Below are 25,512 nucleotides of genomic sequence, written 5' to 3' on the forward strand. Positions count from 1 at the left end.
CTACATCTCATTGCACTACCTCTCTTCCCTCAGCTTTACCAGAGAACCAGCCCGGCTGTAAGGAGGGAGAAGTGACTCACGAGCCCAACGCCATTTGGAAACCCGAGCCATGCCGGCTGTGTGTGTGTGACAAAGGCAACATCGTCTGCGAGGACATCCGTTGTGAGGAGCTCAAAGGGTGTGAGCATTTCTCCGTCCCGGAGGGAGAGTGCTGCCCCGTGTGTGAGAGATTCGCCAGCGCTCGTGGACGGATCGGTGAGCAGTACTCATGGTGTCCTCTAGAGGGCATATAAACACTTGCATATAAACACAGTCCACTGAGAGGATATGAGTGGATATGACACTGGTGTCAAGATGAAAGTCCTTTATTCATTTCATTCATGAGCATTTTTAGTCATGGACAACTATTGATGTATAGTATACCGTTGCCTTTATGATCAAATATTGTATCTGTAAATTGGGACATGTGTAGAAGATTTTCAGTCTACCACATAAGACTGTAGTAGAGTTGCCAGACTGGTCTGATGGTTCCCCCACCAATGATCATTCAGAATGCTCCAAAAATGCCCTTCGACCAGTGATGAAATAAAATAATGTGCAACTCTTTACTCAAAATAAAAATATTTAATTGAATTCAGCAAGACTTCACAATAAGGGAGCACAAAGATTTGTCATGGTCAAACATCAGGTTAGACATGAATTAGATCAGAGTTTAAATCAGGTAATTTTATAGTAAAACAACATATTATGTATACAAAAATTAAATCTATACAACACAGATAAGGGTGTTCAAGCTCATCAAATAAAATTGACTATCACCAAATAGAGTCTGTAACCCTGATTGGGACACAGTCAACATTTTAATAACAAAACAACACATTTAAATAAATAAATGTACTTACTGGATTTAACATAGTTGTACAATTACATTTTACATATTGTATATTTAAAAAAAAAAAAAAAAAAACTTTTTTATTCACCAAATGTAGATTAAGACATCTTCCTTGTTTAACTGCTTATAAGGCAAGATCCTCTAAATTATATACTTTTTTTGTATAACTAAATACTAATAATTTGTCAGGGTTAAGTCAGGACTTAGTTAATTTAACACTGGGGAATTTTCTGCAAGTGATTCCCATTTTTGGAGCTGTAGTGAATACCCTGAACCCACACCATAACCGATTCCTGTACATTCTTTACCATTGTAACCTATTACTGTACTATAAGAACTTGTTCTTATTCCATCATATCCTATTATTAGACCATCATAATCATTTACTATGCTTTCCTAATCTATTATACAATTAGAACCTATTACTGTACCATCGTAACTTATTACAGCACTATTATGACCTATGCTATCTTAATCGATTCTTTAGTATCATTTCTATAGTATTACTACCAGTACTATAACCATTCTAATCTATTACTATACAATTATAATTTGTTACTCTACCATTATGAACTTTCAATATAGCATTGTAAGTGGTACATATACCATTATAAAATATTACCATGTTATTATGCTATTATGACCACTTACTAGACTATTATATCCAGTACTATAACTGTTATTACCTATTATTATATGGTAAATGTTCTGCACTTATATAGTGCCTTTTAACCTTAGTGGTTATTCAAAGCGCTTTACTGTTTCCCATTCATGGACACACACACACACACACACACTCCATTCAAGGCGCTAGCCTATCTTCAGGTGTAACTTGGGGTTCAGTGTCTTGCCCAAGGACACTTGGGCATGTGACATGTGGGCCAGAACCACCAACCCTGTGATTAGTGGACAACCGGCTCTACCACCTGAGTCACAGCCACCACATTATATTATACCTTTACCCTGTCACTACACGTTTATGACCCATTACTATAACCATTATGACTTATTCCTGTACCATTATAATCTATGACTTTGTCATTATATCCTGTTAATATACCAATATAATCTATTACTATACCTTTAAGCTTTTAATATACCATCATAACTACAGCATTGCAACCTATCACTGTACCATTATAACCTATTACTGTAGCATTATAAACTCATTACTATAGCATTAAAACCTGTACTATTATATCCTATTAGTATAGCATTATAATCATTACTACGCCATTATAACTTACTAAGTCATTATTGCCTGTTACTGTATCACAACAACCAGTCACTATACCAGATATAATCACTATACCATTATAACCAGTTACTATACCATAATAACCTGTCACTACATCACCATAACCTATTACTATGCTATTATAATCAGTACTATACCAATATAACCTGTTAATATACTATTATAACCTGTTATTATATAATGATCAACTTTTACTGTACCATTATGACCTGTTGATATCATTAAAACGCTTTACTCTATCATTGTAATATGTCATTATGCAATTATAACTTTTACTTTACAAGTATATATACAATATATAATACAAGTTTGTAATAATAAGTTTATTAATGAAACATTATATGAAATAGCATATTTACTAATCTATAATTAAACACCTTTTTTTCTTTTACATTTCAGAGATAATGGCACTCAAGGTATGTACATGCACTATAACTCATAATATTTAAAATATATAAATATATCAAGATAAATATAAATAGTTTTATGGTTAGTTCATGAGCTGTACTGAAAATGTAACTCTTTTGAAATTTAAGGGTGAAAAAGGAGAACCAGGAGATATTCCTCATGTAAGTATAAAAAAATAACTTCTTTAGCAAGAATATATGTGGATTCAGTGTATTATTAGTCAGCATTTACTGTATTCTGTGTATTATTAAGTGCTTCCATGTTGTTTTTCAGATTGTGGGACTGCCTGGTCGACCGGGACCAATGGTGGGATTTTGCACTTTTTTTGCAGCAATAATCTACCTAAATGTTTTATTGCCTTGCCTTATATTTACGTATTGTGTTGTATTTAATAGGGAGCTCCTGGGCCATCGGGACGTGCAGGATATCGTGGCTTTAAAGGAAGAAAAGTATGTTTCGAAAACATTCTTTTGATCTTATATGTGCTAATAATAATCAGTCAAATATGTATGAAAATGTGAATGATCTGTCCAAAAAAATACTATATTATATTTTATTTAAACTGTTACAGTGATGACAGTTTTTCTTTTTTTTTTTTTTAAGGGCGTGGCAGGTCCACCTGGGTTTGATGGGATACCAGGTGTGCCAGGTATGCCCGGAAAGCCTGGTCCTCAAGGACAAGCTGCATTACCAGGGGTGAGTGTTTAACTCTATTTAATCTGTGTTATCTGTTGGTAAGGCGTTGCACCAGTAGATGGCTTACACATGACAAAAATGTGACTTTGAAGTTCAAATCTGGTTGTGGACAAATTAGCAAAACAAAACAGCATATGAATCTCCAGGTATTATCCACAAACTTACCTTTTCTTTCCATAGCAAATGTTTGGTTTATTTAGAGTGTATGTATAAAACTTTGGACCATCATTAGAGTGCTGTACATCATCTGGGAGGGCTTTGTTTATAAGGGCACAGTAGTCTGTTTGCTGAGTCCGAATCAGGTCCAAAAGATAATTTTGGTTTGTTTGCTGTATGGTTTTTACCCTGTACCTAATTAAACTAGTCAGAAATATGGTGATAGGGCTCCTGAGGGATGGCCTGTGTTCACCCTTTCCTTGGGAGGTCATGAGTTTGAATCCCAATGATGGCACAGCTACTTGTGGCCGGGAACATAGGGAGAAAAATGCCCATGGTCTCGGGGTGGGGTGGATGGGGGGGGGTGGCATTCTCTCTCTCCCACAGTGACACTAGCCAATCATAAGCATCTGTGAGCTCCAGTATGAGGAAGGGGGTGGATAGCATTTTGCTTTGAGTGTGTTTCGCTCCCCTGTGATGCAGCGTATGCAGCAGTTTGACAAAGATGTGGTTGGCTGGCTTTACATGTCTCAGAAGAAGAAAATGGAAAAAATGGGGGGAAATATATATACACAATCCCAAGTCCGATCAAGTTGGGACAGTATGCAAAAAAACAAACAAAAAGAGTCATTTGAAAATTCAATTCACCTTGTAGTTTATTGAAAACACATTACTTGATCTTTTACTTTGTGAATTTAATTTATTTCTGAAAATATACACTCATTTCAAATTTCAAATCTGATGACTGCAACACACTCCAAAAAAGTTGGGACAGTCAACTGATTACCACTGTGTAACATCACCTTTTCTTTTAATAACACTTATTAAGGTTTAATTTGGATGCTGAAGACACCAGTTTGTTTAGCAAGTGGAATTTTCCCCCATTCATCCATTATGCATTTCTTCAGCTGCGCAACTGTACAGGGCCTTCGTTGCCTTATTTTGCGCTTCCTAATGCGCCACACATTCTCAATCAGAGACAGGTCAGGACTGCAGGCAGGCCATGTTAGCACCCGCACTCTCTGCTTATGCAAACATGCGCTTATAATGCGGGCAGAATGTGGTTTGGTGTTGTCCTGATCTGGATGGCACCATATGTTGCTCCAAAATGTGTACATATCTCTCTGCCTTAATGATGCCCTCACAGATGTGCAAGTTACCCATGCCATGTGTACAGACACACCCCCATACCATGACAGATGCTGGCTTTTGGACCTGACTCTGATAACAGCTTGGATGATCCATTTCCTCTTTGACCCAGAGAACACGATGGCTGTTTTGTCCAAAAATTTGAAATGTTACTCGTCAGACCACAAAACACGATTCCACTGTGCTACTGTACATCTCAGATGAGACCGAGCCCAGAGAAGTCAGCGGCGCTTCTGGACAGTGTTGCTATGTGGCTTCTGCTTTGCATAGTAAAGCCTTAACTTGCATCTGTGGATGCAGCGGTGAATGGTGTTGACTGACAAAGGTTTACGAAAGTATTCCCGAGCCCATGTCAGGATATCCATTACAGACTCATGACGGTTTTTAAGACAGTGACGTCTGAGGGATCTGAGACCATGCGCATTCAGAAGTGGTTTTCGGCCTTGCCCTTTACGCACCAAGATTTGACCGGATTCCTTGAATCTTTTAATTATATTGTGCACTGTAGAAGGTGAAATGCCCAAAATCCTACCAATTTGACTTTGGGGAATGTTATTCTCAAAGTGTTGGATTATTTGCTGACGCATCTGTTGGCAGATTGGCGAGCCTTGACCCATCCTTGCTCTTGAAGGACTAGGCCTTTTTTTGGTGGCTCCATATATACTATGATTAGACGATTGCCTCACTTGTTTCACACCACCTTCTTATTTCAACTTGTCACATCGCTATTAGTCCTAAATTGCCCCGTCCCAACTTTTTTGGAGTGTGTTGCATGCATCAATTTCAAAATAAATGTCTATCTTCAAAAAATTATGCAGTTCATTAGGTAAAACATCAAATACCTCGTCTTTAAACGTTTTTTGTTTAAATACAAAGTACATTCACAAATCATTCCTCTTTTTCTCACAACTTTTTCTGAATTGGGGTAGTATGTATGTATGTATATATATATATATATATATATATATATATATATATATATATATATATATATAGTTTTCATAGAAATCCCAGAAATCACTCAAGCACAGAGCGCATGAGCCAGTCCTAAATAAATGATTAGATAATTACATAAATAACTTCTTTAAAAAGCTTTGTGTATCACATCCGGCGTGTATTTTGTCTTATTATTCATTGGTCAAATTCTCAAGAACACATTGCGTTTCTGCAACACTACAGTTCTGTCCGTGTTGCTTTGTTTAGCAGCTCCAGTCTACAAAAAATAACCTAAAAACAGGAACGCACCCTAAGACTTTGCATGGATTACATGGTGGTGAAAGAATCCATGCACACAAAATATGTTTGTTCTTCTAGAGGTGTATTACATTCTTAAAAGGTTTCTCTTTGAGCTTTCTCATTAGTTCTGCCATTGTTTCTACACACGGATGATTTGAGAATTGTGGCTCTATTTATATGCATATGAGATTATGAAAAAAAAATGGACCATTTTGAAGTATTTACAGTTACTTGGGGAAGGAGACAGGATGGGAGTGGATGTTGAGAGAATGTGTGAGAGCATGCACATTTCTATTCAGGTTTACTTTTTATATAAACAGGAAATGGTGCATGACTTTCTCAACTCAAGATTTCTGCATACTCACTCTTTATGAGGCGCGCAAGTCCTAAATACAGTGTTTAAAGAAGTTCCTGCTTCGCAGATTTAACCTCTGTAGATATATATATATATATCTCAAATCTCTCCATTTTAATGGTAACCATTCCAATGCATTGTTTTACAGAGTCAGTTTGCATCTCAGATGGCTTCAGGCTTCCATGATGCGAAAATGGGAATGTCTGCAATTGTCTCCGGGCCACCTGTAAGAACAGTTTATATATTGAATATAGTTGAATATATTGAATATAGTTAGTGCAATGTACACTAACTGTAACACTAGACTCTATCATGTTTATTAATCATTTCTCAAAAATTCTTTCAATTATCGTTCATTAATAAATCACTAATTAATCTGATTCAGGGCGAAGCAGGCCCAAGAGGACACCCAGGACCATCAGGTCCACCCGTAAGTCCAACACCCATTGGACAAGCAGCCTCACAAGAAGATGATATTTATATTGTATCAACAATGTAAATGCGATCTCAGTGCTTTTTGTGTCCCACAGGGCCCTATGGGAGCACAGGGCACCCCTGGAGAAGCAGGTGATCCAGGATCCATGGTAAGAAATTAAGCTAGCTTAAATGTAGTATGAATAAGACAATAATGGCTATAAATGTTCATGTTCATGTTAAAAGCTTCACCTTCGAGTAGCACCACAGACTTTGAAACGATGAGATACATTCAGAATAAATGAGTACTACATGCATAGTTTGCTAATTTATCTTTAAGTGTTCTGTTTTCGTCGTCGTCTTTTTAAAAAAAAATAATCATAACATGATGTTGGTTCTCTAATAAGACCAGAATGAGTAAATTAAATTAAATATTCATAAACGGCTACGAAAAACAGTTTTCTTTTCCGACGCGCTACCTTCAGCTAACTAATTCACATAAATCCACATGATTGGCTGCAACAGAGAATCTGCTACAGAAGCCGAGATGCCGGACAGTTTTGTTCATACATTGATCTGCTCTGCTACAGTAGTTTTACAGTGCTTGGTTTAATCTGAGTCCACTGGATAATGATCCCTGAAATAGAAACTATGAAAGATTGCTTTATAGTTAGAGTGTAATTTACCTAAACCCATGCTTGAAAAGAAATTGTGGCTGAAGGCCAGCAGAAATTGCTTAACACAAACTGAAGAAGTTGTCAGGAAAGGTTTTGCTGTAGTAAGGAGCTGTTCTTTTCTTTTTTACAGGGACCTCATGGACCAAGGGGTCCAGACGGTCCTATAGGAAAACCTGGTCAAGATGTACGTACACCAATCTGCTTGTTTACGTAACCCTGTCCCACACTGTAAAGAGCTTATTCTCATAAAATAGTTATTTACCATGTAATGACCTACAGTAATAAAATTATCCACGCTCATCTTACAGTAATAAAATGATCCATACTTCTTCTTCTGGTATCAGGGTGAACCGGGAGAACCAGGAAAGAAAGGAGAAGATGGATTCCCAGGATCAGCAGTAAAATCTCTTTTATTTCATATATTATATATACATCTATGTTTCAACCTGATCCTCACACTATGATATTTCCCTTCATCAAGGGGGCTAGGGGCTTCCCAGGCTTACCAGGTCAACCAGGAATGAAAGGTCACAGGGTGAGCTTGATTGCTAATTGCTGAAATGTTTTAAATATTTAAACATAAATTTAACATTTACTCCAATGTGAAAAAAAAAACAGCCATCAGATTTAGATTTAACTGCATACATACATTGTATAAACCAGGTTTTAATGCTCTCTTCGTTTTAAGGATTGAAATTCTGTTAACAATTTTGATCATTTCAGGGATATGCAGGTCCACATGGCGCGAAGGGAGAGCGAGGTGTTGTCGGTTCAAAGGTTAGACACACACTTCACAACTGTGAAGCCTATGACATGGCACAGAATAATATATTATTAAATACTATACATATGTTTGTGTTTTGATTTCAGGGTGCATCAGGTGTTCCTGGGTCAATGGGGCTTGTCGGTCCACAGGTATGTTCCATAATGCGATTTTTATCATATTGGATGAATCAAAGCAAGTTTATTCCTCAAAAATGTATCATTATGGACTGCAACTGATTTTTTTTAGGGTCCACCTGGATTGCCTGGCGAAAGAGGTCGGATCGGACCTAGCGGACCAGCGGTGAGATAATTTCTGTAATTTCTACAATTGAATACTGTGCTCATACCTGTAAAATACTTATATTGACGGTACTGCAGATTATACTGTATCAAAGTACCTTATACTGTATAGCTATACAGTATCATTAACTTTACTGTACAATTAGCTGAATTTCTTCTTTCATTATTTCCTAAGCCCTCCTAAAAATGTATATTAAAAAGCATAGTTTTAATTATTTTAGTGAAGCAGGTTAAGTGCAAAAAGTTTAAACCTGAGGTAAAGTTACTCAGCGTTAGGTGATGTTAGCTAACGTATGCTAGCTAGCCTGATATGTTAAATAGATAAACCATAAAACTACTTTTTTGTTTTTTTGTTTTTTAAAAGTGTTATCCAGGACTGTGACTCACTGATTTTGTCCCTGTTGTTCTCATTGTTTGTTATATTGTTTGTCTTATTGCATTTTTTTTTATTTTAGCTAGTGTTTATTGTGCCTTTTGATATCTTAACTGTTCCTATGCAAGCTGAAATGATTCCTTTAGAAAACACAATTTTAATCTATTTTTAATATGATATATAAATATGATATATAAATATTTTGTTAGGATTTTTGTCTTTCAGATTTATTTAACATGTATATTTGGCAATAAGAGTTTTTAAAAAACAATATAACTGTAAGATTGGAGTTTTATGTTCTATTTAAAATACAATACAGTATGAATTTACACTAACTACCTGCCAGCAATGTACTGTACATTTACAAGGCAATTTTTTAAACTAAGCATATTATTGTACTATAATTTTTTAAAGTTCAGTGTTTTTTTTCTGCAGGGAAAACGTGGAATGGCAGGAAATACTGGACAACCAGGCCCATTGGTATGTAAATTACTTTCTGTTCTAATATCTTAAAAATCCCATCAACCCATATTCATCCCATATACCCACAATGTATAAAAAAAGATTACAGCATCGGTTTTTGGTAATGTTGGTCATATCGTATTTCTTACAGGGTACCATAGGAATCCCAGGAGCTCCAGGTTTTCCAGGCAATCCAGGCATGAAGGTTTGTACATGTTTTATTTGTAATGTTGTGTTATTGGTTATTTTAATCATCTAACTCATTTAAATGTCGGTTATAATTCATGTTCTCAATCACGACATATGTTTAGCAAGGACTTTTTAATCAATTTCTTAAATTAATATTTAAAAATTTTCATTTTTAAATTAATATTACTCAAATAACATAGCAAAAATGTATGTATGTATATTTATATATGATATAAAATAGGAGCCTCTCCTTTGGTATAGCTAAATAAATGCCATTACACACATTCACACATTCAACTAAAAAAATATTTTATGTCCCTGAAATTATCTCTGAATACTACATTAAGTAAATGAATACTATAATGAGTTCTGATATCAAGTTATTGAAATATCTATGTCTATCCATGTTTATGTGGATAAACCCTCGATGGAACACCAGTCCATTGCAGTCTATTGCATGTGTGTTTAGGTGTAATTTTTGGTTCCTTTCCCTTCACAGGGTGAAGCAGGACCCACGGGCCCTCGAGGCACCAGTGGTGCTCAGGGACCCAGAGGGGACTCAGGAAGAGTAGGCTTACCTGGACCTCAGGGCAAACAGGTGTGCTATGTGTTAACCTTATGAGCTTCACTCTGTATTTGGACATTTTGATGCATATTATTGATATAAATGTGCTCATATCTAGGGTCCAGCAGGCATGGACGGTGCTCCTGGACATAAAGGGCCATCAGTGAGTTCCAGCCATTCTTCCAACAAAGCTGCCATTCTTTAAGTTTAATTCAATGAATGTAATTCATGATTCAAGTTATGTGTAGTGTGTCATGAGCGATCTTTTTTTATGAAGGGGACACCCGGTGTGCAAGGTCCGGTCGGACTGATTGGTCAGCCTGGACCACCTGGACCTCAGGGAAAGACAGGACCTGCTGGGGCCAAAGGTCAAGTGGTAATGACACACTCGTTTTTGACAACTGGTTCTACATAAAATTAGAGTTCTTATTTTCTGCATAAAATTCTACATAGTTCTACATAAAATTATGAATGAATGAAATGGGGTATTTTATAACACCATAAACCAGGAACTGGACCTTTTGCAGTGGTCACCAGTCTAGTTCCAAAGGTTTATGCTCAGGATTAGAACAAAACTGAGACCCCAGGGCTGGGGCTAGTAGCACTGTTCATTGCTTATTATTTTTTAAAAAATAACATTTTAAAGGACTATGAAAATTAAACAGTTAAAACTGAGCCATGGAACAATAACCATTGTTGCATAGTTACAGCGGCCGTAATGATGATGTGGTCATTTAAAAAAAAAATGGAACTATTTAGGTCACTTCTTCTTTTTAAATGTACTTACAATATCTATGGAATAAGATACTACAGATGTTCATATTTTTATGGTCGTAGGGTGAAGCAGGCATCCCTGGACTCAAAGGAGAGCCTGGAATTAAAGGAGAAGTGGTGAGTTAATAACGCCAGATTAATAGATGGTCGATTACAATAGCTGATTAAATAGTTACAAAGGGGTTGGCCGCTGTTTTGATAAAACTTGTCTGTGTCACAGGGGCAACCTGGAGCTCAAGGAGAGATGGGTCCGATGGGAGAGGAAGGGAAACGGGGGCCCAGAGGAGATCTGGGATCTGTAGGGCTGCCCGGTCCTCCTGGAGAGACAGTGAGAGAAATAATTCACTGATTTGCTGTAGTCTCAGAAACTCTGTATCTTTTGTGCACCTATCTGGCCACAAGCTTCCGGATCTTGAAGGTTTCAATCTGTTTTTGCTGTGTATCCACAATATTTTTGTGTATACACACTTTGTTAGCTTTCAGGAGGAAAAATGGTGATGTAATTATCTACCCGAAGTTGATTCTTTGCTTATACCACAGCAATTTGCTAATGATTATATTCAATTATATTATACAGTAGATACATTTAATGTTGGAAAGGCCATTAAAAAAGTTACTCAGGAAGGGTCTCTGGTTGGTCAGTCAAATTGTCTCTTTCATTGAAAGTAGATGGTTCTTCAGTAGGCAATTGATTGCAGTCTGACGTATCTGTGAATTTGCTTGTTATTTAGAAGGGCAGACTGTTTTTGCATTGAATTGATCTGTTTTCGTGTTTTTAGGGAGCTCCAGGTCTTCGAGGCTTTCCGGGTGCTGACGGGTTACCTGGACAAAAGGCAGGCAAAATTCCCATCTTTTAAAACTGTGATCATCCTACTTCTATTCCTATTTTTGCTTTAATTGTTAATGGATTGCTACTACAACATCACCAGGGTGCTGTAGGTGAGCGTGGCACTCCAGGCTCGTCCGGAGTTAAAGGTGCTGGCGGTGATCCTGGCCGTCCTGGAGAACCAGGCCTTCCGGGTGCAAGGGTAAAGAAAGACCTGTGTGATATTTATTATGTGAAAGAGTGTTACCATTATGCTTCATGATTTTTTTCGATACATCTTAAGGGTCTGAGTGGTGTTGCTGGACCTGATGGACCAGAAGGGAAAATTGGACCTCAGGTAACTAATAACAACATGTTAAACAAACTCATTATTAATAGGATAGGATAGGATTACTGTACCATCATATGCTAGACATAGACTACCAGTTAACAATTTGGACACACGTTTTTAATAAAGGCTTAGGTTGGAATTTGTGGGGGGAAAAGTTTACATATACACTTTCTTTCTTTCTATTCTAGGAAAAAGATGTTGTGTATAGCAGTTAATAAGAAAATGAGCATGGGAAATTTTCTAGTGTCTACACCTTAACTAAAACAGTTGAAGTAGAACACCAGATGCCTGGTGGTTACCCTAAACTCTGTATATATGAACACTCCATTTGCATGCAAGAGAGTTGTTTTAATTACTTTCTAATTAACATTACTATTAAATAAATTTGTAACCTGTTTGATTTGACACGTTTTTGTTGTAGGCATATATTTTTCTTTGAAGTTTCTGGTCATTATTGAACAAACATTTTCTGCGACGTCCCCAATAAATATATTTAACTGATGTTAACCATATACTTACTCTAATACTCTATACACTAATATAATTTTTAAATAAAAAGCTACATCTTTATAAACTCGTTTGACTGTTCTCCACAGGGAGCACCGGGAGATGACGGTGGTCCTGGACCTGCTGGATCAAACGGAGGCAAAGGCCCACCAGGATCTATGGGTCTGCCAGGCCCGAAAGGCTTCAGTGTAATCAGTCAAAATTTTTAAATAATACAATAGTAAAAGTTACCACCTTTCTCAAGCCATGTGATAAGTTAGGTATTTTATTTTTGTTTTTGACACCCAGGGCGATGCAGGAAAAGCAGGAGAAGCCGGAACCCCGGGAGCAACAGGACAAAGAGTGAGCTTTCTCATAGATCACAGCATTAGTGATTAGAAAGAGTATGAAATATAAAAAGTTAAGTGAAAATCATTCTCATGGAAACTGTGCTTTCATCAACAGGGTCGTAATGGAAAAGATGGCGAGGAAGGACCTGCAGGCCCTGCTGGACCACCTGTTAGTGTCATTTCATGCCGTCATGAAATATCTGTTGTTTTTATATATTTGTACTATTTTCTAGCAGATTTAAAATATGTGTTCTTGTGCTTTCAGGGTCCAGCAGGAAAAAGAGGTGAGCAGGGTCCTCCTGGTCTGATAGGCTTTCAGGTGTGTAACAAATAACTGCTTCATAACGAGCAATCACTGTTCTCTTAAGACCTAATTATCTGCATAGGATCAGCGCCTTGCTAATTTGTTTGACGAAATTTTATAACAGTAGCTATTAGCTTTTTAGAAATTCCTCTAATGTTAGCTAGCTAGTATTTGGGGATAAATATTTACAGCTAGCTGGCTAGTTCATTGGCATAGGATCTTTCCAAGAATTATTTTCTCTATCCAAGATTTGTTTTGGAGGTAGCAATCTAGCTATGGAAATGTTCTCCAATGTTAGCTAGCTAGTTTTATTTATGGCTAAATATTTACAGCTAGCTGGATGGCTAATAATACTGTTGTGGGTTAGTGACCTATCAATTTAAGATGTAGATTCATTTTTTAATTACATTTACTGGAGTTAAACTGATTTTTATTGTCCTTAAGGTAAGATAAGACAAGACAAGACAAGACAAGATAAGATAAGATGTACATTTATTGATCCCCCGTTGGGGAAATTCAGTTAAGATAGTGAACTTACATTCACACATTAGCTAGATCTTCTCAGATGTTAGGTAGGTACTAGGGGTGTAACAATACATGCCATTCACGATTAGATTTGATTCAAATTTCAGAACATTTAAACAAATTTGAATGAAGAAAAATTATGACTGAAAAGAGTCCTTTTTTATATCTGTATAATAAACATTGTGTTTTTTTTTTTTCTGTAAAAAAACTAACTAAATAAAAAAATCCAACAAGGTTCCAATGTTTTAATATTGTAAAAAAAATGTACTATAGGTTCGGCATATCTTAAAAATCAATAAATAAATGTATAAATTCTCCATAAAATGTTGATTGAATAAACAAAGTGTCTGAGCTGGGAATTTGGGAAAATGGTCGACTGAAAGAAAATTAGCTCCATAGCAGAAATAGAGCTCCAAAGTTGGCTAAAATGCCAGATTTCCAGGGATGGTCTTGTTTGAAAGCGACAGAAGAGCTCTTTTTTATGTTATAATATGGTTGTGTAACTGTACTGTATAATGTATAATGCCTGTAGGTTGTGGCAAGTCAAAGCTATCAGGCTACCGGTCACTTCACAAGTGCTGATTATCTCGCAGACTTGCTATGAAAATTCATGGTCATGTGACCACCATGCACTCTATGCATCTTAACGCTGTGGGATGCACAGATTGTGACCTCTGGTGTTAAAACAGTGCAATGACATGAAATGCATAATTAATAGAATGTTGATATTGCACATTTCCAAGATGCACATCCACATTTTTGCATCGCAATGCATTGTGCCACGATATATCATTACACCCCTACTAAGTGGTCGTATTTGGGGTAGAATTTGGCTAGCTATTGTGGGGTGTTGGTGGTCTATTAATTTAAGACAAAGTTTTGTGTGTTTAAAAATAAATTTGATTAAATTTAACTGGTGTAACATGTTCACTTCTCAGGGTTTACCTGGGCCCGCAGGTCCACCTGGAGAGCCAGGAAAGCCAGGTGATGAGGTGAGTGGAGTATTGTTTATGACATTCTTTCCATGTCTATTCCAGCAAAAGTTAAATATTTGCCTAGACATATATATATTTGAACTGTCTTTCTTGTTCTTTTAGGGCGTCAATGGTGAAGAAGGTGCTGCTGGTCAGACTGGACCACGAGTAAGCTCATACTAAATTTACTATTTCTTGTCAGAATTATTATATGGTTTTACTGAGAAATCATAATTTTGCCCCTCAGGGTGAGCGTGGAAGCCCAGGAGAGAGAGGACCACTAGGACCTAATGGCCTTCCTGGGTCTAAAGGCAGTCTTGGGGCACCAGGACCTGATGGACCTAAGGTAGTCTAGAATAGTCCAGTGTCATTAGTTAGCTATAAATCTATGAAAATGAATAAAGATAATAAGCATATAGTAAAATTAAATAATAAAATAATTTTGACACAAAACAGTAATGATGATAAATCACTGTTTTTTTTTTGTTTTTTTTTTTTGTTTGTTTTTTTTTGCGTCTTTAAGGGTAGTTCAGGACCAGCAGGGAAGGGCGGAGAACCAGGCCCACCTGGACTTCAGGGAATGCCAGGAGAGAGAGGGACATCAGGTGCCAGTGGACCTAAAGGAGACCGTGTACGTGTGATTCAGGGTTACTCTGAACTAAAAAGAAAAAAAAAAATAAAGACTGAATGAATAGCAGACAAGAGTGAGCCTCCAAACAAAAGATAGAGACATGAGTTTTTTTTATAGTGAGGGTGCGTGAATAAGGGCAACGGACTAGGAAATTAATATAATTAAAATGTCAGCTTCTTTTGTAAAATTTTGAATGTTTCACATTTAAAAACGAAAAAGAAAATTTCCTGGCTTAGTCATTTCAAAATCTCATGGTGATTATCTTATTATCTCAGGGTGCAATAGGTGAGATAGGAGCTGAGGGAGCAGCTGGAAATGATGGTGCTCGGGTGAGTAATAGTCAAATCATTTTGCAAATATTGCATATAATATATACTGTCCTAGTGTCACTTACATAACAATTTTTAAATATATATTTAGGGTCTTCCTGGACCCACTGGACCTACTGGACCAGCTGGAACACACGGAGAAAAAGTAATCCCAATTAACCCAATTTATTTTTTATTTAATTTATTATTTATAGGTTGACATGCTTGTGTCTGTAGATCTCCTCTGTATTTTTGCTAACCAATTGATTTGGTATTCAGGGAGAGACCGGACCCAGAGGACCTCCTGGACCACCAGGTTCTAGAGCAGCGCCTGTGAGTGATCAGGAGAGAATAACTAATGTAAAGTTATATGTAGGTTGTACTGCATTATGAGCTCATTTTCCTGGTTTTGTTTTCAGGGTTCTCCTGGTCCGCCTGGTCCTCCTGGCTCAGTTGGATTTGCTGGTGCTCCTGTGAGTATATAATCTAATTGTTTATATATAAATCTGTCTTTCTGTCATTTTTAAAATTATTTTATTATGTTCATTCTTTTGCAGGGGCCTGATGGTCAACCTGGTGTGAAAGGAGAAATCGGAGAACCAGGTGGAAAGGGTGAAGCAGGGGCTCCTGGTCCTCAGGGAATGGCAGGAAAACCTGGAGCTCAGGTATGACATAATGGTTAAATGTTACTAACTTTAGAGATGGCACATACATGTCATTCCCTCATTCATGTACAATTTCTAATACGTTATCGTTTCTATAGTAACAATTTGTTCACAAGGACTTTCACATAATCCAAGTTTAATAATAAACAGGTTTTTAAAATGTGCTGTTATTTAACAAAGAATAATTTAGTGAAGTTTTCTGTAAGGAGGTGTTTATTTAATATTTTTGGAAGGAGTCTCCAGTGTCAGTGCTTTGTAACAGTCAACGTATGTTTATGTCCACTTGAAGACATAAACATCCCCATTTTCACAGTACTGAGCAAAATGTTTTTGGCTCAGTAACACAGTTCAAGTAGTTGTATGCAAAAGTTTGTGCACCCTTGGTCAAATCACATGTTTTGTTGATTACTGGAAAACGAGTTAATACAACCTAATACAAGGAACAAACTTGTTCATGATATATTTCTGCAACTTTTATTGCAGAAATAATAATAATAAAAAAACTTTTTATACATTCAACAGAAACAGCAAGGCATGTGCTAAAGTTTTGGCACCTTGTCTGTCAGTGCATAGTAACTCTATTTTGTTAATTAAGGGATAACTCCTCAGTGGGACATGCTGTTATAGGAAGATCAAGATGGTTATTATCCTAAACAGCACATCCTGAAGTGTTTTATTCCTCTGATTACAATATTTTATTTATTAAGGACAGACACATTATACTTTTATCAATTAAGTGTTACATAATGTTGTGGAACATCCATGATACAAGTAAGGTATTGTTATCATCTATTTTATATCAGCACTAGCTTCATTTTTCTGTCTAGGTAGAAAAAATGTAGCTTGTTACTGAGAAACTGTAAAACAGAACATCCCCGGTCATTTGTTTTTCCGGTTGCACAAATCTGGTCTATAAGGTCAATTTGTATAAATGTACAATTTGTACATTTTTGTAAATTTTGACCAAACATACTGAATGTTAATGTCTGGGGAAAAAAGCTCAAGTATGAAATTAGCTTAAATAAGGGGATGTACGTTAATCTGCTTTTAGTAAGAACATATTTTCTATACCATATGCAATTGAATGTTTGCTTATGTGTATGTGTATATAAGAAATGTACATAATGTAAGGGAATGGTTGGGCTAATAAATGAATCTCAGATGCCATTTATAAGGCTAAATAAGTGTGACCATCATTGTTCTGAAGCTTGCATTAAATGTACATGACACATTAATGTTTTATTTTATTGTAGGGAACTTCTGGTGTAACTGGACTGAAAGGCGCCAGGGGGAGTCAGGGAGCTGCTGTAAGCCCCACCATGAAGGTTTTTGAAGATAATTTAATGATCTGAGTTCTGTAAAACACATCCTTTACTATTTCTTATTATTTTCTCAGGGTTCCAGTGGTTTCCCAGGACCTGCAGGAGGTGTTGGCCCGCCAGGCTCTGCTGTAAGTATCTCCCAACCCATTAAAACCTCAACTTATTGTTCAGTTATGTGCTTAAAATATATTATTCAGGACCTGACTTTAGGTCAGGAATGTATGTCTGGACCCGCTAAAGTCCCGGGACCCGTGATTTGATACGATCTCTCAAAAAGAATTTGAAAGAGTTTTGAGTAAAAGGTTTTTCATTGTTGTAATTGATTGTAGACACCTGTATATTTCATGGACTACACCTCCACATTTTTTGTCAGGGTCCAACTGGAGAGCCTGGTCCACAAGGACCCCCAGGAAAGAAGGGTGAACCCGGAATACATGGAGAATCAGGAGGCCCAGGACGTCAAGGCGAGCGTGGAAACGTAGGACCAGCTGGAAGCCCTGGAGATAAAGGCGATTCTGGGGAAGATGGACCACCGGTAAAACTAATCTCAGCCTATTTTGCACACTCAGAATATTAAAAGATTTTCACACTTCTGATTAGTCACACTTCTATACACAGGAAAAAAAATCTTCTAAGGACAATTCACACATGCTGTGTATGAAAAAATGAGCTTTAGTCTCTAACTGTGCACTATCAAGTGTTAACGCTGTGCTGAAAATGATCCACCAGCTACTGTGTGTGTAATCATGGTCTATCACTGCAAAATAGGTGCTAATCATTGCCATTCCCCTTTATTTAAATTTCTCAGGGCCCTGATGGACCTCCAGGACCTGCTGGATTGTCAGGCCAGAGAGGGCTGGTGGGTCTACCTGGTATGAGAGGAGAGCGTGGACTGATGGGCCTTCCTGGACCTGCTGTAAGTTTGACCATTAATACACTCACTGCCCAATTCAACATAACATATTGCTATCAACCAATAATATTGTTTCATTAAAAAAAAGAACAAAAAAGTAATCAGTTAATACTAATCAGCTTAATGAGTATTAATAGGTCAGTGTTTAACTAATCTGAAATCACCAATGCGCTACTTATTTTTGAGACACTGTAGATGATTAGCTTGATTATTATGCTAATGATTATTTTCATTTTGGGATCATTAGTGATTAAAAAAACATGTGCAATTGTTGAGTTTTCTATAAGGAGTCTCCCATGTCAGTGCTTTGTAACGATCAGAGGTAAAGCTGTAACTTTAAGTTTTCCGACATCTTTAGGACAGAGGAGTTTACGCTTTGTGGGTTTTTTTTAGTAACACTGACAAGCTGCTCTTTTTTTATTAACTTCAAAACAGAGACAAACAGAGATGTTAGTGATGAAAAGACTGTTTATAACTGCTACAACATAAGTGAGAACAGGCTCTAACTAGTTTCAAGGATGTTCAATAATATAAAATGTAACTATACACATATAGTTTAATGTGTTATTCTTTAATAAATAAGCATTTTAATCATTGCACGTTGTTGTAGTATAAGAGGAATAAAACACTTCATGGTATAGGAAATGAATCAATTCAGGGTGCTAACAGTAACTCACACCACGCTGTCATTGATTAGTTTCGGATAATAGCATAATATGGAGTGTTTTATTACTTACCTGAAAGACACAGAGTATTATATTCAGAATTATTCTCTTATTCTTGTACTATATTATAGAAATAAACATGAAAAGCCATACAATCACAACACTGTTAAACCACTTAAAGGTTTGGTACAGTAATCATTATATTGCCCATATAATTGAGGATGCATATGTTTTTCTTCTCATTCAGGGTCTACCTGGAAAACCCGGCACCAAAGGCCCTCAGGGGGTAAAAGGTGGTATAGGCCCTGTTGGATTACCTGGACTTCTTGGGGATAGAGGAGAGGCTGGCTCACAGGTTTGGTGTTTTAGCTTGTCAGTCTCACAGAGTCCTTTGAAATGTCATATTCATGTATTTATATTGTACATTACTTTGCTTTTTAAGGGTCCTGCAGGTGCAGATGGAGGTCCTGGAACTGATGGCACTCGTGGAGTCAAAGTAAGCAAAGAAATCATCATTAACATCATTCAGATTTTAATGGCAAATTTGGAAGCAGATTCTTATTCTCTACTCCAAATTTGATGCATTAGAATAATTGGCTGTGCATGATTTTTTCTTCTTTTTTTCCAGGGAGATAGGGGAGACTCAGGTGCTGAGGGTCTAGCTGGACCTCAGGGAACCCCAGGAACACCTGGACCAGTAGGAGCTTCTGGAGGTCCTGGATTGAGAGGGGCAAAAGTGAGTTATCTCATATGGCAAATGATTGCAATCCTCAAATTTTATATATAATAATGTAATAAATTGTTTTTAACATCATATAATATTAGGATTGAATGTTTCTCTTGATTGCAGGGTGCAAGCGGTCCAGCGGGTCCAGTCGGCCAGCCAGGAGTCAGAGGAAAACAGGTCATATGTCCATTTAAACACTATCAGATACTATCAGATACACTACATGTATAAACACCATCACGTACATTCATATTGCAGCAAAGTGAAACACTTCACCAACATAAAAAAAGAATGTGATTAGGGATGAAAACACATTAAGTGTCAATATTTTTATAGAATATCTCTGCCTCTGCCTGACCACAGGGACCTCAAGGGCCACAAGGAGACAAAGGAGAGAAAGGGGTCGCTGGTGAGAGGGGTCAGAAAGGTCACCGTGGCTTTACTGGACTTCAAGGCCTCCCAGGAACAGCTGTGAGTATAAGATCATCATACAGCACACCGATTCTCATATTATAATCATACTCATAAAGATCAGTGCTGGTTTTCCTGATAGTAAGACTCCACTCATTTTTCTGAATAAAGGGAGCGACAGGAGACGCTGGTGAGAGAGGAATTGTCGGACCGAGTGGTCAAAGAGTGAGTTGTTAATGTTATTATCAGGGTAGTTGCTACAAAAGCATTCGGATGTTGGATCAAAAATGAAAAGGTGTTCAAAATGAATGGTAAATATTTACACTGATGTCTTTGTTCATTACTATAAGGGACCTCCTGGACCTGTTGGACCTGCAGGTAAAGAAGGTGAGATGGGTACTCCTGGACCCAGTGGGTCTCCTGGATCTCGAGGCAGCCCTGGAGATATCGGACCAGAGGTGAGAAGCTAGGGTAATTACACATACAGGGCAAGCAAGTGAACAAACCATAAGCTTTAAGCTTATTTCTTCATTTCCTGCTCTATTAAGGGCCCTCACGGAGAACCTGGTCTTCCAGGCCCGCCTGGTCCTCCTGGACCTCCCACTGCTGTAGAGGATGACTTTGATAAAAACCCAGACTACGACGGCACATTTGATCCTCCAGATAATCCCCTTCCAGAGTACAACAAGGATGAGGCAATACCCGTTAACAGCTCTGGTGCCGTTCACGTGGACAGCAGTGTCCATGCCTCACTGAAGGCTCTGGGCAGTCAGCTGGACAGCATGAAAAACACAGACGGGAGCCGCCATCACCCGGCACGCACCTGCCAGGACATCAAGCAGTGCTACCCGATGAAGAAAAGCGGTGAGGAGTCCACTACAGTGAAAATGTACTAAGAATCAGGCTGTCATGGGTAATTCTGTTGATCTGATGTTCACTAGAACTTCTGTTCATCAGGATCAGTTCTGAAAATCAAGATTTTTCTTGATTAATTGTAGATGGACTCTTCACAGAAACACATAATATAAACTTCAGGGTACAGCTTGTATAATAAACACACCAGGTACACATATTAAAGAGTGTTTATACAAAATAAAACTGTAAAATAGCATAGTACACAGTTGAGGGCAATAGTTTGGACCCTCTGTAGATTTGTTTTTTAATAAAAAAAGGGAAATTTTACAGTTTATTAACAAAAATAAATTACAACTGATTACAAAATCTTTTCAGAGAATATGAGATAATTTACAGACAGAAGTAAATATTTATAGAATTTATAGACAGACATCTATAGCTATCTAAAGCTATTAATTATGTGGCACACTGTTTTTTTGTTTTTTGTTTTTTGTTTTAAATTTGTGGTAATAAAGGAATGTCAGTTAACATAGAATATATGATGTTGCTATAAGATTATATTTTGTCTTCCGAGTTTTGAACAAACTGTTGCACTTGACAGTACGGGTGAATTTATCCTCACTCTCGTCTCTGAATGTGTGATAGGTGAGTACTGGGTGGACCCTAACGAGGGAAGTCTGAAGGACGCAATCAAGGTGTACTGTAACATGGAGACGGGGGAGACATGCGTGTCTGCAAACCCGCCCAGCATCCCACGCAAGAGCTGGTGGAGTTCTCTCTCCAGCACGCCGAAACCTGTGTGGTTTGGAGCCACCATGAACAGAGGAATGAAGGTCAGTGAACCTAGAATGATGGCTAATCTGCATATTATACTGTATATTGTACCTATTTTGTCTACTATACTATACTATACTGTGCTGTGCTACACCATGCTGTACTACATCTTACTATTACTAAATTATACAATTTTTATTGACTATACCTATTTAATCTACTAAACACAACTTTAATAAACTATACTATTACTAATTTACCTAGTGTACTGTACTATATCTCCTCTTTGGAGCATGATAGAACAAAACTAAGTTTTGTCCTCCGTAACGCATGATGTGAATTTGGTAAAGATCAGAGAACATCACATTTTTCTCCCAAACATACATAAAGGTTTATTACCGTTTTTTTGGGGGAGAAAAATGTGATGTTCTCTGATCTTTACCAAATTCAGCGTTCTCAGATTTTCATCAAATTCACCGTATGCGTTAGGGAGGTCAAGACCAACATATGAGTGTACTTATTTTCGTCCTGTCATGCTACAAAGCTAAGATCTAAGTCTCTTGTTTCCAATATATTACACTCAATAAAACATACAGGTTTGGGATGCACAAAGTTTCACATTGCAATGGTCAAAGTACATGTGTAGTACATGAGTTTGGATGGAATATGTATTGTATCTGCTATATTGTACTAAACTATACTATTCTATACTATAACAATTTTATCTACTGTACTGTTGTAAAGTATATTGAACCGATTTTATCAAGTATACCTATACACTACACTACACTACAATATACTATACTACAGCTCAGCTTTGGAGCATGATAGAACACAACTAATTGCACTCCTGTGTGCTAGTTTGGACCTCCCTAACACATGCTGTGAATTTGGTAAAGATCGTCAAATTTTTCACCCCACAAAACTCCTTGGTTAAGGGTTAGGTCTAAGTCTTCTCTGCTCATTGTAACACTCTCCGACTTCCTCAGTTTACATACGGGGACAAAGAGGATTCACCGAACACGGTGGCCGTGCAGCTGCGTCTCCTGCGTCTGCTCTCTAAAGAGGCGGTACAGACGCTCACTTACCACTGCAAGAACAGCGTCGCTTACAGAGACGACAAGAACAACAACCTGAAGAAAGCTGCTGTATTAAAGGGCGCGGACGGGACGGACATCAAAGCGTATGGACACAACCGGCTCAAGTACACGGTCACTGAGGACGGCTGCTCGGTACGACTCTGACGCTTTCATTCACACATGTATTGCAATACATATTACATGCATCATAAATAATTATATATATTATATAATTTTTTTGTAGATCTTCTAACAAATCATCGGCCTCACAGGTTTCTTAAAACCATTTTTCTATATATCATTCCTATATATGTAAATTCCTATATATCATTATATATATATTGTGTATCGTACAAATGTCATCAAGTATTGTGATGTCATATCGCTCTCACCAAGGTGGCAGCAATGATTAAGATTTAACCTGGATTAAATAAAAACATGTCTGTTAACCAATTTACATCAAACTTAAAAACTTTTAGAAAGATTAAAAAAAATTATTCAGTTTACAAATAATCAGGATTTAACAGCCATAAATTATTAATTAATAAATAATTGAAAGGTTTATTTATTATTTTTTTTTTTAGTAATTTTCAATTACTTTTGCTCCATTACTTTAAAACCAGATTTAAATTTGAGCCAGGGACTGAAATTTGAATCTTGCAGCTGAGGTGGTATAAATTTTCAGCATTTTTATTTCATTTAAAAAAAAAAAAAACATTGATATTAAGTGTAGCTGCTTGGAGGCTGATAAATCCATCATGGCAGACATGATATAATCCCAGATCAAAGTTTTAATCAGAGATGAAGATTTTAATCATTGGTTTATAGTGCTTAAATTTAAACTCGCATCTTAATGTTAATTCAGTGTTTGATTGTTAGTACAACTCACCCGTAGTAGACACTACATAGCATTAGCACTTTTAAATTTGAGACAACATACATGTGTGTGGCGGCCTGGGAAAACCCTTCATGCGGTGAAATTCTGTGTTATTAAGCAAAACCTTTTTTTACGCATTTGACAGACCTCCAAACATATTTCATCATGTGTTGTCCAGATTTTGCCCTCAATCTGTATTTTCTCTATTCTCGTCTCTCAGAAATCCAGCAGTGAGTGGAGCAAGACCGTGTTTGAGTATCGCACACAGAAGCCCTCAAAGCTCCCGATCGTGGACATGGCACCGGTGGACGTGGGCGGAGCCGAGCAGGAGTTTGGCATCGACATAGGCCCTGTGTGCTTCTCATGAAGCGTGCAACCAAAGTGACCCTGTGATCCTTCAGATAGCTGCTGATGCTGAACAGCAAGCCAAAAAAATGTAAAAATCAACACTCACAGTTAAGACTTCAGGTCTGCGCCGATGCAGTATTTATTTTTCAAGACAGTTCAGAAGTGACGAGCATGATGAGCCACCATGATGAGCAGCGCCCCCCCACCCCCACCCAGCCATTTTTGATCTTTTAATCAAATGAGGAATTCCACTAGCCTGGGGTGTATTAATATATTACAGACTGTGTGAACCTTTTAATTTATAATCCATGTGCCCCGGGCACTGCTGTGTATATCATATCAATAAAATAAGTAGTATTTTTAATGGAAAAGCACACACACGCTGTTTTAGATTGCATTTACACGCTGTCTAGATTTTTTTTTATCATTATCATAATTATTATTTTATGTGGACCAAATTCCAGTTTTGGTTGGTGCTTTGTAAACTAATTTAATGATCAAAATGTTTTGAATACATTTATATAAAGTGGCCATGCCTAAAGAGTTCTTTTTTTTTTGTTGTTGAATTGAAAAGCAAAAACTGCAAATTTAGTCCTCTGTGTACACTTTATATGCGCTACCTCTCCAGAGATGGTGTTTCTGTCAATCCGGGACCATTTTACTGCTAATTCATTAATACACCTTAACATTAAGATTAATTAGTGACCATACAGTGTCTCATTAAAGAATGATAAGAATTATTGTATTCATTTTGTGATGTAATCATTTATATAAATGCATGTCTTTCCTTGCTGACATCATTTTTTAAAAAAAACAACTTTCTAATTATCTTCATCCAATGATGAAAAGGTCTGAAGTGTTTCCTTAAAAAAAAGAATGAAAACATGAAAAGCAGCTTTAATAGAGAAGAATACAGACAAAACGTCTATGAAGAAATGTCAAACAGCTGTATTGTTCAGTGAGTTGTCCTTTATTTTCCAAATGTAATATTATTAAACAGTCATAAAGCAAATATTAGATGTTCTACATAAATGCAGGATACACGATGGAAACGGAGGACGGGTTTGTATGTCTAAGGACCAATGTAGAAAGTGCAAACATTACTGAGGAAAAATATGAGGGGGAAAATACGGACACAAAAATATGACAGCTGTGTTTTTCAGCAGGATTTGACACAGTGTGTGTGTGCGTGTGTGTGTGGTGACTTCAAGATAAAATCAATGATCATTGAAATGATGTCATCTCTACAGACACACTTTTTACAATATAAAAATAGAAAGCATCTGTACAACTTGTTCATGGCCTGTTAAATTGTCATCCCTTAATGCAGAATGTAATTAGAAATACTTCTCTATCATTCTGTTCAGACGGTCGGCCGTCAAAAACGATGATGTTTGCCTTCAGCATCGACTGTCCACTTGATCCAGGGAGAAAATGGCGCCCTCTAGAGTCAGACCCATTTTGAACCCCTC

At 37.2% G+C, this 25,512-nt stretch overlaps 2 protein-coding genes across 3 annotated transcripts in view; one reads left to right on the plus strand and one right to left on the minus strand.

Annotated features, from left to right (window-relative positions):
* Window positions 1-170: 170 nt before the first annotated feature.
* Window positions 171-25,077, plus strand: col5a2b (collagen, type V, alpha 2b). Its single transcript, XM_053637895.1, has 53 exons — window positions 171-255; window positions 2,550-2,566; window positions 2,687-2,719; window positions 2,832-2,864; window positions 2,954-3,007; window positions 3,162-3,254; window positions 6,299-6,376; window positions 6,536-6,580; window positions 6,681-6,734; window positions 7,372-7,425; window positions 7,586-7,639; window positions 7,723-7,776; window positions 7,965-8,018; window positions 8,112-8,156; window positions 8,254-8,307; window positions 9,115-9,159; window positions 9,293-9,346; window positions 9,830-9,928; window positions 10,014-10,058; window positions 10,173-10,271; window positions 10,733-10,786; window positions 10,890-10,997; window positions 11,449-11,502; window positions 11,599-11,697; window positions 11,779-11,832; window positions 12,423-12,521; window positions 12,622-12,675; window positions 12,778-12,831; window positions 12,928-12,981; window positions 14,430-14,483; window positions 14,589-14,633; window positions 14,713-14,811; window positions 14,989-15,096; window positions 15,372-15,425; window positions 15,517-15,570; window positions 15,684-15,737; window positions 15,824-15,877; window positions 15,962-16,069; window positions 17,323-17,376; window positions 17,466-17,519; window positions 17,765-17,926; window positions 18,200-18,307; window positions 19,217-19,324; window positions 19,412-19,465; window positions 19,598-19,705; window positions 19,820-19,873; window positions 20,060-20,167; window positions 20,279-20,332; window positions 20,458-20,565; window positions 20,656-20,971; window positions 21,608-21,795; window positions 22,726-22,968; window positions 23,913-25,077. The coding sequence occupies exons 2-53, from the start codon at window positions 2,555-2,557 to the stop codon at window positions 24,057-24,059; spliced, it is 4,185 nt and encodes a 1,394-aa protein (XP_053493870.1). The 5' UTR covers window positions 171-255; window positions 2,550-2,554; the 3' UTR covers window positions 24,060-25,077.
* gulp1b (GULP PTB domain containing engulfment adaptor 1b) overlaps window positions 24,996-25,512 on the minus strand; it is a 33,127-nt gene continuing 32,610 nt past the window's right edge. For both annotated transcript variants that reach the window (XM_053637896.1, XM_053637897.1), the window contains one exon: window positions 24,996-25,512. In XM_053637896.1, coding sequence (XP_053493871.1) covers window positions 25,441-25,512 — 72 coding nt within the window. In that variant the 3' untranslated portion in view covers window positions 24,996-25,440.

The sequence above is a fragment of the Ictalurus furcatus genome, chromosome 12, assembly GCF_023375685.1.
Source record: "Ictalurus furcatus strain D&B chromosome 12, Billie_1.0, whole genome shotgun sequence".
Classification (NCBI taxonomy): Eukaryota; Metazoa; Chordata; class Actinopteri; order Siluriformes; family Ictaluridae; genus Ictalurus; species Ictalurus furcatus.